A 14,392-nucleotide genomic window follows, 5' to 3' on the forward strand; every position below is an offset into this window, starting at 1 on the left:
CCTTCCTCCCGGCCCGGAGCCTCCTCTCGCACCCGCTCTGCCCCACGGCCGCAGCAGCGCCGGCTCTGGGGTGTTGGGGAGGATGGAACAGGAAAGCCTTACAAATATGATTGCCTGGCAAGAGATTTTGGGAATATGGAAACTATAAGCGAGATGGAAAGGAAAGCAAGCTTTGAGATTCCTCAGTTACTGAACAACGGGAAAACAACGGTGTGGATGGGCTGAAGGTAAATCAAATCCACTTTTGATGGAACAACACCCTCTGCTGGCAGACAGGCCCAAGGGTCAGAGCAGAGCCTGCCAGCTTGGCAGAAGGGGCCCAAAGAGGAGTTTTTAAAGTTTAAAATATAGCACAGTATGGCAATGTAATGATTCTTATAGGCTGTATTGAAATGCTATAGGATTTGTATATTGTACTAGATTGGTTATTGAGAATCAGAATATTCAACACAGAAGATTTACTGTATTGGAACGGGAACTTCGCTGTCTTAGCTCTTACCTCTCTTACTCTTGCTCTTACCTCTTGTCTCTTAGCTCTTGCCTTTGATGCTCTTACCCCTTTTACTCTCTTATGCTTTTACGCTCTCACCCTCTCATCCTCTCTCTCGCTCTCCTCTCGGGCCTGCTCCGAGCTGTGGCTGCAGCTCCCAGCAGGGCCCTGCACCCAGGGCCTGTGCAATAAACCCCAAATCCCAGCAGGGCCCCTGCACCCAGGCCCTGTGCAATAAACCCCAAATCCCAGCAGGGCCCTGCGCCCAGGGCCTGTGCAATGAACCCCAAATCCCAAAAGGGCCCTGCCCCCAGGCCCTGTGCAATAAACCCCAAATCCCAGCAGGGCCCCTGCCCCCAGGCCCTGTGCAATGAACCCCAAATCCCAGCACGGCGCTGCACCCAGGCCCTGTGCAATAAACCCCAAATCCCAAAAGGCCCCTGCGCCCAGGCCCTGTGCAATAAACCCCAAATCCCAGCAGGGCCCTGCACCCAGGCCCTGTGCAATAAACCCCAAATCCCAAAAGGCCCCTGCACCCAGGCCCTCCGCAATAAACCCCAAATCCCAGCAGGCCCCTGCACCCAGGCCCTCTGCAATAAACCCCAAATCCCAAAGGCCCCTGCACCCAGGCCCTCTGCAATAAACCCCAAATCCCAAAAGGCCCCTGCACCCAGGCCCTGTGCAATAAACCCCAAATCCCAGCAGGCCCCTGCACCCAGGCCCTGTGCAATAAACCCCAAATCCCAAAAGGCCCCTGCACCCAGGCCCTGTGCAATAAACCCCAAATCCCAAAAGGCCCCTGCACCCAGGCCCTGTGCAATAAACCCCAAATCCCGAAAGGGCCCTGCACCCAGGCCCTCTGCAATAAACCCCAAATCCCAAAGGCCCCTGCACCCAGGCCCTCTGCAATAAACCCCAAATCCCAGCAGGGCCCTGCACCCAGGCCCTGTGCAATAAACCCCAAATCCCAAAGGCCCCTGCACCCAGGCCCTGTGCAATAAACCCCAAATCCCAAAGGCCCCTGCACCCAGGCCCTCTGCAATAAACCCCAAATCTCAGCAGGCCCCTGCACCCAGGCCCTGTGCAATAAACCCCAAATCCCAAAAGGCCCCTGCGCCCAGGCCCTGTGCAATAAACCCCAAATCCCAGCAGGCCCCTGCACCCAGGCCCTGTGCAATGAACCCCAAATCCCAAAAGGGCCCTGCACCCAGGCCCTCTGCAATAAACCCCACATCCCAAAAGGGCCCTGCACCCAGGCCCTGTGCAATAAACCCCAAATCCCAGCAGGGCCCTGCACCCAGGCCCTGTGCAATGAACCCCAAATCCCAAAAGGCCCCTGCACCCAGGGCCTGTGCAATGAAGCCCAAATCCCAGCAGGCCCCTGCACCCAGGGCCTGTGCAATAAACCCCAAATCCCAGCAGGCCCCTGCATCCAGGCTCTGTGCAATGAACCCCAAATCCCAGCAGGCCCCTGCACCCAGGCCCTCTGCAATAAACCCCAATTTCCACGCCCTGGCTGCGGGGATCTCTCGTCTCCGTCCATCCTGACTGTGCCACCCCCTCCAATCCTACACTGGGGCAGGGGGAGAAACCCCCAGGAGCCCCCAGCGATGGACAGGGGGCTCGGGGCTCAAGAGGCCCTTGTAGTTTTTTTGTTATGTCTAGGCTCTGAAGTAGGGTTTGTCGCTGTTGTGAAACCAAGATTAATCAAGGATTAATACAGAAATAGATGTTCTAATCTATCCTTGGACTTCTGCTGGTCCCTAGGAAGGCTGGTGGGTGATTTCTGTCTGTGTTCAAATATTTAAAGCAATAACAAATAGTCCCATACTTGATATTTCAGATAAACAATTTAATGGCATCTTAACATTGTTTTCACGATCTTATACCGTGCATCTTTTACTCCCTGTGAAGCTGAAATCTTTTTAAATACAAGCAATTCTACTGCAATTTTAGAAGTTTCAAAACCATTTTAACATACTGAAAACAAAACAGTCTAAAAAGACAGGTCTAACGGCCATTAAAATGCAGGAAAAAGCAAGAGGACTTCAGGTAAAAGAACATACATTTAACAGCAACATTTCTTCCACTATGATTTATGTGTTAAGAAAAATGGAGTAAATTTAAAAGAACAGAAGTTCTTTAAAACCAGGCTTTCTAATGCCAGAAACAGCTTTGAAACAACTTTCTATGCAGTTCTATTTATTTCAAAATTTAAAATTGGCCAATTTTTGTCCCAACATTTTGAAGCACAAGGGAGGAAAGGTGGAAAAGGCTCTGCAGGGGTTGCAGTTATAGATCTATAAAGTTCATATGTGTAAAGGAATGAACACAGTATTGAACACACTGAGTATGACAGAAAAATGCAACAAAGCACTGACTCTGAGAGAAAAACAACCCTGCAAGCAATGCCAGGGCACTGGGCATTTCTGCATTTTAAGCAAAGAACTTTACAACATCTTTAATTTTCCTTTTCCTGTCCATTTTGGAGAGCGCAGTCCAGCCCGCCTCGCGCATTCTCCTCATGGTTTTGAGTTTCAGAGCAGAGCCTGGAGATTTCACACTGGATGGAGCTGGGGTCCAGGAAGGAAAAGAAAGCCATCCTTTAGTTTCTGTAAACAATCTGATTAACTGCTTGCTTTAATCTTAGGAAAGGCTAACATACCTTTTTTGGTGCTGGGGAATGTAATCGCGAAGCTTGTGGAAAATCTTTGTACAAATTTTTAAACATTTCTTCTTCCAAGACTATGCTCTAATAAATGAAAAAGTTACTTACTCACACTATATTAAAAACTACTTTTTCTTTCCCCCTAAGGACATTAAACTATGAAAAATAAAAAAATTAAGATGTCATTATGAGGCAAAACAGTTCAATAAAAAGAATGTTAATTATGTACATACAATTCCAGAAAGAACCAATCAATTAAAAATAGACACATAAATATTGGCTTGAATGTGGAAGCCCAAACTGTTTCTTTTCATTCTCAGAGCCAGCAGTGAGCACAAAGAAGTGCTCAGCACAGGATTTGCTCTCTGACTCTTACCAGGAGGTCAGTGTGCTCAGAGCTGTCTGACTGAGTGTCCAGCTGCACAAGCACTTTCTGCTTTTTCCTGCTGCTCTGCTCTGAAGGCAGGTTTGTGCTTCTTCCACTGTGCATCTTATCCACTGGAGGAGTCTTTATAGCATATGTCTGGGAAAGAAAACGTTTCTATTTTTAGATTTTATTTTATGGGGTAAGAATGGAATCTAAAGCCCAACTCAGGAGCCAGTTTACAGTCTGAGTGTCCAAGAATTCACCTGAGAGAAATGGTGGAACTCTTCTCTTTCCATCCAAACATGAAGCAATGACCCAAACAAAGTGGGGTGGGCTGGAAATAGCATTTTTTATATTATTTTTGTTGCCAAATGAGGAGAATGAAGGGGAAGCTATGGAAGAGCTGAGTTTCATGGCACATTGTATTTCATTTCTTCATGCTTATCTGCAGAAATTCAGGGTACTCTGAACTGTAGCCACGACATGTGGACCATATCAAACATCAAAGAAAATGGGAACAAACAAAACTGCAGGAAAAGGCTTTCAGAGAAAGACTGATAGCTATATCAAGATTGGTGTTACTTAAAATAGTCTTTTCACGAGAAGTTAAACTGAGAAGCATTGAATGGTCCAGTGCAGTCCTTTTTTAGACAGAAAACATCAAAGTGGTGCTGGATTCCATTGCTCCAATATGAAACCCACAAGTGAACTCCTGACAGGGAAGAAGGGTAAGTTCTGCAGTCAGGACTACTTTGATACTTTGACCATTTTTACAGCTAGATCAGCTTTGTTCTCTTCCACAGAGGAAAAGTGCCTTTACAAATGGACACGTTTAAGACTGAGTAAAACAATTCCAGAGACATAAAAAAATCAACAACTGAGCAAGAAAAATTACACAGTGGGAGCCCTTCCAGAAACTGCTGTCCAATATCTCCATGGAATGGTAGGACCCTTTAAAATCCCTTCTTATCCCAGGGGAAAAAAAATCATCTACAGAGAAGTAAGAAATACAGGCAGAAAAATGCAACAAGAAAAATTCACTGTTAGGAGTTACAAAACTTCAGTGTTGGACTGCCCAAGGGGCTTCCTGCACTGAAGGAGATATTTTTTATTTTTATCTTTTTTATTTTAGGAATATAATTTGGAGACTTTCTATTTTTACATGAGTAGATTCACTGTATAGATCTAAACAAGGATTAGGAGTCCCAGGAACATACATTTTTATTTTCTTTAAAAAGTTTGAAGTCCAAAGCATTGCAGTGTCTTTTGTTGAATGCAAATAAATTATCATGGCACTTCAATTTATTCTACACCTATAAACACTACCAAATTCTAAAAGCAATTAAAAAGTTGAAGTTACCTTGTGTTTCTTTTCACTTTCAGGAATCATACTGTGAGAGTGCTCTTTTACAAGATTCTCCTACAAAAGAGTTATGTGACAGCAAGGAAATATTTCTTTGAATTCAGTTGTTAAAAATCTTCTTGGTGTAATTACAGAGCACAGTCTATAATCACAGACTGTTACAAAGCTCACACAAAAATATGACCAGGTTTAGCACAACCTCGGCATTCAAAAGTCACTGAAAAAACCCCTACAGTTTAGGGAACTTTTTTGCTTTAGCTAGTTAAAGTTAACTAAAATAAAGGAGAGTTTTGTTTTGTTGTTAATTTATATATAATCTATAATCACAGACTGTTACAAAGCTCACACAAATATATGACCAGATTTAGCACAACCCCAGCATTCAAAAGTCCCTGTTTTTCTGTTCAGTTTCATTTCTTATCCAACTCCTCCCACAGCACAAGCCCAGGCCACACCTCTCACCCCCACTGCTCAGTGAATAAAAAACTCCACCTTTTCTTCAATTTCTTCTTTCAGTTGTTCCCTAATGGAGGCCAGTTCACTTTTCAAAGATGACAGCTCATTTTCCTACAAACCATTAAATAAAGGACAGGGTTAACTATGCACAGCCCAGAAAAAGGAAAACAGTCCCAAGTGAGACAGTAATTAACAGGGACACTCATTAGATACACAAGAGAATTCTATTTGCTTTTCAGCCCTGTACTTGAAGCTTTGCTTTAGCTTGTTTAAAAAGACTGAAGCACTATAAGAAACAGGAACTTGATCAGAAATGTTCAAGGTAAGACCTTAAAACACTTGGGAGAACAGGGGTGAGAGGGCACAATCGAAATATTTAAAACAAAAGTTTCCTATTCCAAGTGGGAAGTCAGAGCATGACACACTGTCTGGAAGAGCAGACACAAACACACTGCTACTCCAATTCATTTTTAGAAACACTTGGAGTTTTTAGTGCCCAGAATAAGATCTGCTGCAGCAGCTTGGCTGGGACTGCTACTGGTAAAAATTAAAACCACACTGGAAAAGTTCCCAGAGAACTGTCTCTGGTGGGAAAGACCCCAGAGCACAGCAGGAAAAAGAAACTCTCTAAGCAAACTGAAAAAAGAGTTTTAGAAGTCACAAACTGACTGAAGATCACATCTTTTGTCTCTCTGTGCTGTTGGTGGGCAAGAGGGAGGGACTGGGAAAAAAGGTGTTTTAAAGGTTTATTTTAATTCTCATTACCCATTTTTAATTCTATTAATAATAAATTTTTGATGCTATTTAAGTTTGAATCTGCTTTACCTTCAAAGAGTTTTTCTCCTAATCCTTATCTCAACTTGAATTTTTCTTTCCCCTCCTCTGCTCAACTACAGCAGAGAAAAATGAGTGAATGTTTTTTTTGTGTGTGCCTGGCCCTTAGCCAGCATAAAACCACTACACAAGGACATCAGCCCCTTCACTGAATTACTGAACATTGGAAAGTACTCCTTACCAGTGCTCTTGCTGATGAGAACTGCTTTTGCTGTTTCATTTTATATACTTTTAACTCTGCATCTTTTTCTTCAACCATTTTATCATATTCATTCTGGGTTAAAAAAACCAAACCAACAACAAACTCAAAATATGTGACTAAATGTTACAATTATAGAGTTATCCAGTCTTAAAACATCATTTTTTTCAAACCAGGCTCTAAGATTCAGAAAGAAAAGATTCATTGATGCTTCTGCAGAAACTGTAAAACAGAAAATGCTCAATTCAAGTATTATTTTGTGGGCTGGCAGAGAGTGCTTGATTTCTGTGCAGCAATATGGGCTCAGCACTAAGAGCCAGCTGTGCCATCTTTATTAATGTATCTGCTAAAGATATTGCAAAATAGAGGAACAGAAAGGAAAACTAAAATGTGTCAGGCTAAACTGCTGACAGTCACTAAGTCATCTCAGAGAAAGAGCCAAACTGATACTGAAAAATATTGCACTCAGATGGTATCAAAGGAAGCCTGAATTGAAAAACATCTAAAAATCCCAGAAGTTTAGATGAATGGAATTTATCTGCCCATAGGAATCTTTTGAAAATCTTCCAATGAATTTGATTTTAGATGATGCAAAGTCCAGCATGGGTTTGGCTTCCTTTTCCCAGATTCAGGCCTGATTCTGCTTTGGAAAGGTCATGAACGTGGTATCACAAGTTATAAACATGCCATTAACATGGTATCACACACTGCAAACCACAGCAAGCAGGAAAATCTCTTCCCTTGTGCTTTTCCACCAGTGCCATCATCTCAGTTATCTTGTGCTGACATCTGGCATCAGTTTGTCTCTGTATCATTGCTGTTTCATCACAAAGCAACCTCATCTTTTCTACCTGTCAGTAATAAATTGCATTTCATTCATCAACATAACCATATATTTCTTTTAAATCTTAATTTCTTCTTTCCCCTGTGGGTGCAAAGTTTGCAGTCCCACTTGGGCTTTATTTGCTTTTAAGATCCCTTTCAAATCCCTCATCTTTTCTGCAGATTGTTAAAATGGGCAAGATCAAAGGTACAGCCATGGCAGGCAAGTTCACTTCAAACCAAAAGGCCATTTCAAGCACTCTGCCCTAACATTTCTTAGCATTGCCATCAAAAAAAAAGTGTGGGCAGAAAAATACTAATATGGGAGAAGTTATAATCTAATTTAACTATGCTGACTTTATACCAAGGGTGGAATTTCTTGGAACTATATCTTGAAAGCAAGAAGTTTTAATGGAGTTCTTATTTTCAAAGTCATATTCAAATACGTCAGCCTAAGCACCTCATGTACTAAAGCTTTGCTCACAGGCATACACAAATTCCATTCATGTCTGAAATGGAAGAGCAAGGACTCTGGCCAATAAAGCTTCATAAAAACATTTTAAATTAAAAAAAATTAAATTGCAGTAAAAATTAACACCTCTCACCTCTTCACGAAGTTTATTTTCATTTCCTTTTCTTGTTTCTATGTCTTTTTGATAGATGTCAGCTGCTTCCTTATGTTGCTTGTTCATCTTTTCCATCTCTATCTGCAATTTATTCACCTTTTGAGAATGCAGAATTGCTGCTGTTATTTGTTTAGGAATTACTGTGTTAATGATTTTTTCTTACCTCTTGTTTTTGAGCACAAACACACTGTTACTGTTCAGGTATATGATTAAAGTGTTTCCTATTTAAAAGTTCAGCTTTTTTTTTTAATAAAGAGTTGAACTTTGGCCTGAAGTGAGTTGGAAAATACTCAAAGAAAGAATGGCAACAGCCCAGTGGGGAAGACTGCCCTAAGCAGTCACCCTAAATGCTGTGAATGCCTCAGAAAAAAAACAAATACAGATGGAGATTTGATTCCCTCTCTTGTAAACCTGTATCAGATTTGCACAGCTTTTATGGTACATTTTTCTCCCAGCTGTGCATTTTGATTACAGTTTTTCCTTTTAAGTTAATCATATGAATATCCTCAAAAAAGTCCACTTTTCTTCAAGTGCAGTACCCAAAGCTGGACACAATATTCCCATCAGAGGGATTGCCACTGCAGAACACATTTAAAGAACAGCCTTAAAAAAGTAATATATATATACATATATGTATATGTCTTTTAAATGCTTTTCTGTTACAATGAGGTTGCTGAACCCTGTTCAGTCCACTATCAACAAAAGAAAAAAAAAGGAACAGATTAGAAACATCATTAATTGCAACGTGAATCCATCTCTTAAATGTCCAACAGTCAGTGCCCAATGATTAAAAATGGAAGCATCTTCTAAAAACTGTGAGCTCATTCCTGCAAAGTCTGTATCCCAGATCCCAAAGCAGCTCAGAACGTATTGAACAAGTATTATCATTACTTACAGTGGGGCTTAAAAACACTCACCTCATCTTCTACATGATGTTATTTAAACCTACCTTCCCTTCATAAGTATTGCTTTTCTTGCTTTCTGCAGTAAGTTTCTTTGGCAGCACCTTATTCTGTTGAAATAAAACAAAACAAGCACTGTACCTTAATAAGTAAATAGAATTATGTAATGGTTTAACTGCATCAAGAAATTCCAGCTTTCATCAGGCAAATAACTCTGTGTTGTGCAGCTCAGGTTCCAGAACAATTCTTCAAACAAATGAATGTTCAACTAATTTCTGTGATAATTACTGTTTCTTCATGACCTTAAGAAAGGCTCCTCCTGAGCAAGAGCAGGGAATAACAAATGAGGTGCAGAATGGGAATTACAACTAAGATGCTGCTGACAGAAGGTGTGAAGATGTCATGACAAAAAATACAAGTTCTTTATATTTACAGTGAAGTTACTACAGTTTGTGCCAGTGCAGAATTATTTTCTACAAGTGGTAACTGAGATACTTATTACAAGTACAAAAATAACACCATGCACTAAATGAAAAAGAGTAGAAGTTTATTAAAGACATTATTTTTGTAATTGCTCTTTTCAAATTAAGGCACAATTAACAAATCAAGTGATTCCTGAGACGACTCCCTAATTTGCTCAGGGTTAGGATAAGAAAGGAGAATTTTTAAATTACATAGGTGGATCTAAAGATATCACAGCAGACACAAACCTGCTGAAAAGGCAACCCAAAATATAATGTGTTTATGTATTTGTGAAATGAAAATCTCTACCCACCTCCTGCTGCAACTCTTCAATGCATTTGGTTTTATTTTCCACCTGCTTCTTTAAATTGTTCATCTGAAAGAGATATTTCAGACATTCATTAGTAAGTTCTACAAATGACTCCCTATGTGAGCAATTCCTGTAAATGTTCTCAAACCTGCACTTGCACCAGTCTGGTTTGTTCCAATGGGACTGCAACACCAGCTGACATGTTAGAATAATCAGAGTTTTAGCCATAAAGTACCATAAGATGTTAAATAATAGCAATGAACCAGTCCCTTAGTTGTTAGAGACTTAAGAAAGAAGAAAAAAATCCCCAATATCTTCACAATTTAAAAATACACTTGTAGGAAGTTCCCTACATCCATGAAAAAATGAATTTCCCAATTATTTTCTAGAATCTTCAATGGTTTTTCCTTTCTTGAAATTTCATTTTCAGTACTCTTTACCTGAAATGACAATTGTAAATCTTTGACTGTTACAATGAAATTCTGAAATTTGCTAAAAACCCCAGGTTGCTTTGAACCAACAGAAAGAAAAGTAAAAATGTTTGAATCTATTTAAGCTAAAACTCACGCTACATATAAAAAGCTAATCCAGAGCCCATCCATCACTGTGTGGGTATATGAAAAATCAGAAAAGCAGGTTCTCTGTTGGCCTGAAAACAACCAAATCTTTAATATGAAACTTGCAGCAAAGAGTGAACATCCCCGTGACTGTGCTTGTCTTTTGAAATAACAGGGCTCAGCACGTGCACACACAATGGCACAGCTGGCAGCAGCTGAGAAAGAAGAAACCTCTGGCAGAGATCACATCCCCCAGGCAGAGCTTTGCAGAAAAATCCCAACACAGATTTTACATTTAATGCTGTCCTACAGGTTCTGTAAGATATTTGCATGACACATGACATACATTTTCTTCTCTTTCATCCAGTGCACTTCTCACCTCTTCACCTGTCTTTGCCATTTTCTGCTTCAAAGACTCCAGTTCATTTCTAAGTGCCAAATTAACAAGCATTAGTAAATCTTTCCTTCTTGCCTTTAACTGATTTTCAGTACTTCTAATAAACCCTTCTTTTATTTTCTAAAAAGAGCTGCTAATGTTGATGGGAACTTCATAAGCTGCTCAATGAAAATGTTCTTAAAATGCAGCAACATGCCCAGTAAGTCAATCTGTGAACTGTCCATACTTTTTTTAAGTAGGAAAAGATGTTCCAGCTAAGCCAAGGAAAATACATCCTAACCTGGACTATTGCAATGCAGCTGTGAAACATGGGAGCTGCCTGTCTATTGAACTGGTGATACAGAGAGTAACTCTTACCCAGTTTTGCCTTGTCACATTTAATCCATGACCTTCACCTTCCATTTTCATTTCCCTCTCACCTGAGATGTCTAATGCACAACAAGACAGCTCCTACTATGTAATACAAAATGATGGCAAACACTGTTCCTGCAGCAATTGGTATTTCTAATCTGAGAAGATTTCTACCTGGCCAACAGCAATTCTGAATAGTTTCTGTTTAGCTATATAATCTAGAAAAACATTAATCAAAAAATCCCAGAAAGCAGCATTTGAACACAACTAACTATTTGAGTCTACTTCCTTTCACAATATCAGTTATTAATATTTGTTTTTACTTGCCTTAGCTGGCTATTTGCCTCTTCTAGATTTTCAACTAACTGCTTTGTATTTTCTTCTTTTTTCTTACTATCCTAAATAAAGACCCATGTGTCAGCAAAGAAATAAAATTCAAAGTGACTTCTTAAAAAATTCAAAGACATCCAAAGCACACTGACCTGCCTTGCTCACAAGTGTAAATACACTTCCTTTCCAACTCAAACACAAAAAAGCTCAGGTACTCTACAGACCAAGTCATGTTGCAGCTCATCATCTAATTTGTAAAACTGAGTAATTTGTCAAATTGAGTATTGTCCTTTCATGAAACCTGGAAGTTTACAACTTGCCTCTTGTTGTTCTTGCAGTTTCTTGACTTCTGCAGCCACAGCATTTTTCTCTTGTGCTGTTTGTTCTTTCTCTAGTGAAAGCTTACTGAGATACACTGTTAGTTGTTCATTCCTTAACCTAATTTCAAACAAATGGCCAAGAGGAATAAGAAGATGCATTTTGAAATCTCCTTTTAAATTAAACATACCCATTCTCAAGTCTTATTCCATGCTGAAAGAAGTCCAGGCCTTTATCTACAAATAGAAGCTTTGCAGCAGAGTCAGAGAGATGTAAAAAGGTGACAGAAGAAGGAAAGAAAATCAGAGTCAACTTTTATATAAATCTAATGGTTAGTGAAGATGATGTAGTTCAAAGCAAGATTAACCATGAATTCAGAAACTTTCTCTTCTTGTTAAATAAGTCAAAGAGATATGGAACAACTACATATGCCATAGAATACATACAAATAGAGAAAGCGGAATTTAGAAATGTAAGTCTAGAATTAATGGCATATATGTGGTTCAAAACTTTCATTAGAAAACAATCCTTGTTCATTTCACTGTGGATTAAAGCAGCTCCACCAAAACTAATTAAATATTGTATTTTCAAAATGGTCATATGCCTCTTGTTCAAGATCTGTTTTCAGAGTCACAAGCTGCTTTAAATAATCTTGTTCCTTCTCAGCTGTACTTTCAAATCCTGGAATTCTTTCTGCAAAATGAAGAGTTTTGAGTCTACACGTGCAAACTCCAACTGCTGGAGGTTATCAGACATGAACTAAGAGCACAAGGCTTTCAGAAGAACCCAACAACATCCATGTCATGGATTATCCAGGTTGGATCTTTCCAATCTCTGCTGGGATCTGGAAGTGCTGTGAGACAGTGAACTGTGACACCAGTGCTGTTCATGTCTGTCCCCTGCTGTGAGTTTAATTACCTGGGCTGTAAAATTAGGGTGGGACACTGCTCTGGGTGCTGATTCTTATGCATAAACTTATGTCCAAGTCATGATGTGTAACTTCACTATTTCTAAAAACATGTTACTATTGCCCTACTTCAGACCTCTCTCATCTGGAGAGCATTTTCATTGCTCTCTCCACATTTTTCTCTCTCTGCATATTTTCTACAGTAGCCTCAAGACTCTTCTTCAGTCAAAGTCCTCCAATTTGCCCATTTTAGAAAATGAGTGAAACTCAGTTCAGAACACTCAATGCACAGATGAGAACAACAAGCAAACACAGTGAAATGCACACCTGATTTCACACTATCTTAACTTGAGTTGATATGGATTCTTGTTAGGCTTGTAAATCTAAAATCATAATGAAAAGAAACCTCTGTTCAGAGTGTATTTCATATAGCTGAGACTTCTGTGACAGAAAATGGGCCTGTGTCACAGTACAGCAGGGTTCACAGAGGCCAGAGCTAATTACCTTCCTGTAAGGAAGAACAAAGGGGAAAACTTTATATGCAGAGGGAGTGGCATTTGAATGGGCATGAACAAAGAAGGAAATAACCAAAAACCTTGAGAAGGAAAACCAAAAACATGGGAGACAAGAAAAAGCAAAAGCACAGGAGACAAGAAAAACAGTGGCAATAAAAAAGTTCTTTAAAGAAAACACTGAAATTGTGTGTGAGAAAGTTTAGTAGAAATGTTAAGGTAGACTAGATGGTGTTTATTTATGACATTTAAGATCCTTACAAAGCAAGAGGAATTTCATATGAAGAGCAAATGCCATGAGATTAATAAAATGAATATTTACCAGAGTTTCTGACAGCTCTTCAAGTTGCACTTCTTTATCACATTTTACTTTAGTCATCTCTTCTACAGCACGTGGAATGTAAAATTAATGGAACAGAAATGATTTTTCATATTTAGCAGGCAGTATAAAACATTTACCCCTTTGCAATACCCAGTTCTCAAAACTTGTTGGATTAAGTTAAGAAGCTGAAAAGCTAATTTATGACTTAATCTAAATGTAGACTTGAAAAAATGATTCAGACATTAGCAAATCTCTATCTAAGGGGAAATTAAATATTTATCTTAAATAAAGTTTAGAGCCTTTCTATGTTTTCCACAATTATAGCTTCAAATAAACCATGGACTGTTAGACTAGAGTATTCTGCAAGTATTGATGCACCTGCATTGTTCCAGAAAAAAATCTGAACTGCTGAAGGTACCACATGGATATGCTGAGAAAGGAAACCAGTTGTTACTGACTTCCAAATGGTTTCTCTGTGCACATTGACAGTGCTGGTATTTTTTGCAAGTTCTCAGCAGCAAGGCAGAGCTCTTACTCTGGGGACTAAGGAGCACATCCCTAGAAAGCACAGGATATCACATTTATGATATTTAAAGACAACCCCTGCCAGCATCATTCCACTTCCAGCACGGGGAGGGTCCCAGAAACCTCAATGGGAGGGTTTTATCTCTGCTACAGAAGTCACTCCTGGCACCTGCAGTGCTGCTGCTCTTAGCTGGAAACCAAAATTACCTCCAGAAGAATTCATGCAGGAATGGTCTCACTATTGGAGCTCTGCACAGCACTGCCCTTTGGCTGCTGCCAGTACCAGTGACCCCCAAAGAAAAGGGATCAGCCGAGTCAAAATAAATTCAGGCATTCCTGATAGGTACAGGTACTGTAAAATCATTTCTCCACCTACTAGAGACAGTCCATTTCCAGACAACAGCAGAAAAGCATTTTTATTACTGCCTGGCTCATTCCCCATTCCCATTCCCGGACCCCATTCCCATTCCCATTCCCTGTCCCCATTCCCCATTCCCTGTCCCCATCCCCCATTCCCCATTCCCTGTCCCTGTTCCCATTCCCATTCCTCATTCCCATTCCCTTCCCCATTCCCCATTCCCATTCCCGGACCCCATTCCCATTCCCATTCCCGGTCCTCATTCCATTCCCCATTCCCCTGTCCCCATCCCCCATTCCCTATTCCCTGTCCCCAT

At 40.2% G+C, this 14,392-nt stretch overlaps 1 protein-coding gene and 1 long non-coding RNA gene across 12 annotated transcripts; one reads left to right on the plus strand and one right to left on the minus strand.

Moving 5' to 3' along the window:
* The first annotated feature begins 14 nt into the window (after nucleotides 1-14).
* LOC129047122 (uncharacterized) lies at nucleotides 15-8,186 on the plus strand. Its single transcript, XR_008509096.1, has 2 exons — nucleotides 15-227; nucleotides 4,329-8,186. It is a non-coding gene; the product is annotated as an uncharacterized LOC129047122 (long non-coding RNA).
* Nucleotides 2,322-14,120, minus strand: LOC118701211 (synaptonemal complex protein 1-like). Of its 11 annotated transcripts, XM_054518388.1 has the most exons (13): nucleotides 13,926-14,120; nucleotides 13,194-13,255; nucleotides 11,132-11,202; nucleotides 10,403-10,484; nucleotides 9,503-9,565; nucleotides 8,775-8,837; nucleotides 7,805-7,921; nucleotides 6,360-6,452; nucleotides 5,381-5,455; nucleotides 4,886-4,945; nucleotides 3,535-3,681; nucleotides 3,156-3,242; nucleotides 2,322-3,063 (listed from the first exon to the last, which is right to left on the minus strand). In XM_054518388.1, exons 1-13 carry the CDS (start codon nucleotides 13,939-13,941, stop codon nucleotides 3,049-3,051), a joined length of 951 nt encoding a protein of 316 aa, XP_054374363.1. In that variant the 5' UTR covers nucleotides 13,942-14,120; the 3' UTR covers nucleotides 2,322-3,048. The 11 variants fall into 11 exon arrangements, with proteins under 11 accessions (XP_054374363.1, XP_054374370.1, XP_054374362.1 ...); XM_054518395.1 differs by lacking the exons at nucleotides 11,132-11,202; nucleotides 13,926-14,120 and adding an exon at nucleotides 11,455-11,572 and having other exon boundaries at nucleotides 13,194-13,444; XM_054518387.1 differs by lacking the exons at nucleotides 13,194-13,255; nucleotides 13,926-14,120 and adding an exon at nucleotides 11,455-11,636.
* Between the last annotated feature and the right edge of the window lie 272 nt (nucleotides 14,121-14,392).

Source organism: Molothrus ater, unplaced genomic scaffold (assembly GCF_012460135.2).
Source record: "Molothrus ater isolate BHLD 08-10-18 breed brown headed cowbird unplaced genomic scaffold, BPBGC_Mater_1.1 matUn_MA149, whole genome shotgun sequence".
In the NCBI taxonomy this organism is placed as follows: domain Eukaryota; kingdom Metazoa; phylum Chordata; class Aves; order Passeriformes; family Icteridae; genus Molothrus; species Molothrus ater.

What these genes read in the sequence shown, in the direction of transcription:
- LOC118701211 (XM_054518387.1), bottom strand. Translation starts at nt 11,613, where the DNA reads ATGCATCTTCTTATTCCTCTTGGCCATTTGTTTGAAATTAGGTTAAGG. An exon ending in AACTGCAAGAACAACAAGAG is followed by an intron (nt 11,203 to 11,454) that starts GCAAGTTGTAAA and finishes GTCTTTATTTAG; the next exon opens with GATAGTAAGAAAAAAGAAGA. An exon ending in GCAATACTTATGAAGGGAAG is followed by an intron (nt 7,922 to 8,774) that starts GTAGGTTTAAAT and finishes CATTCTCAAAAG; the next exon opens with GTGAATAAATTGCAGATAGA.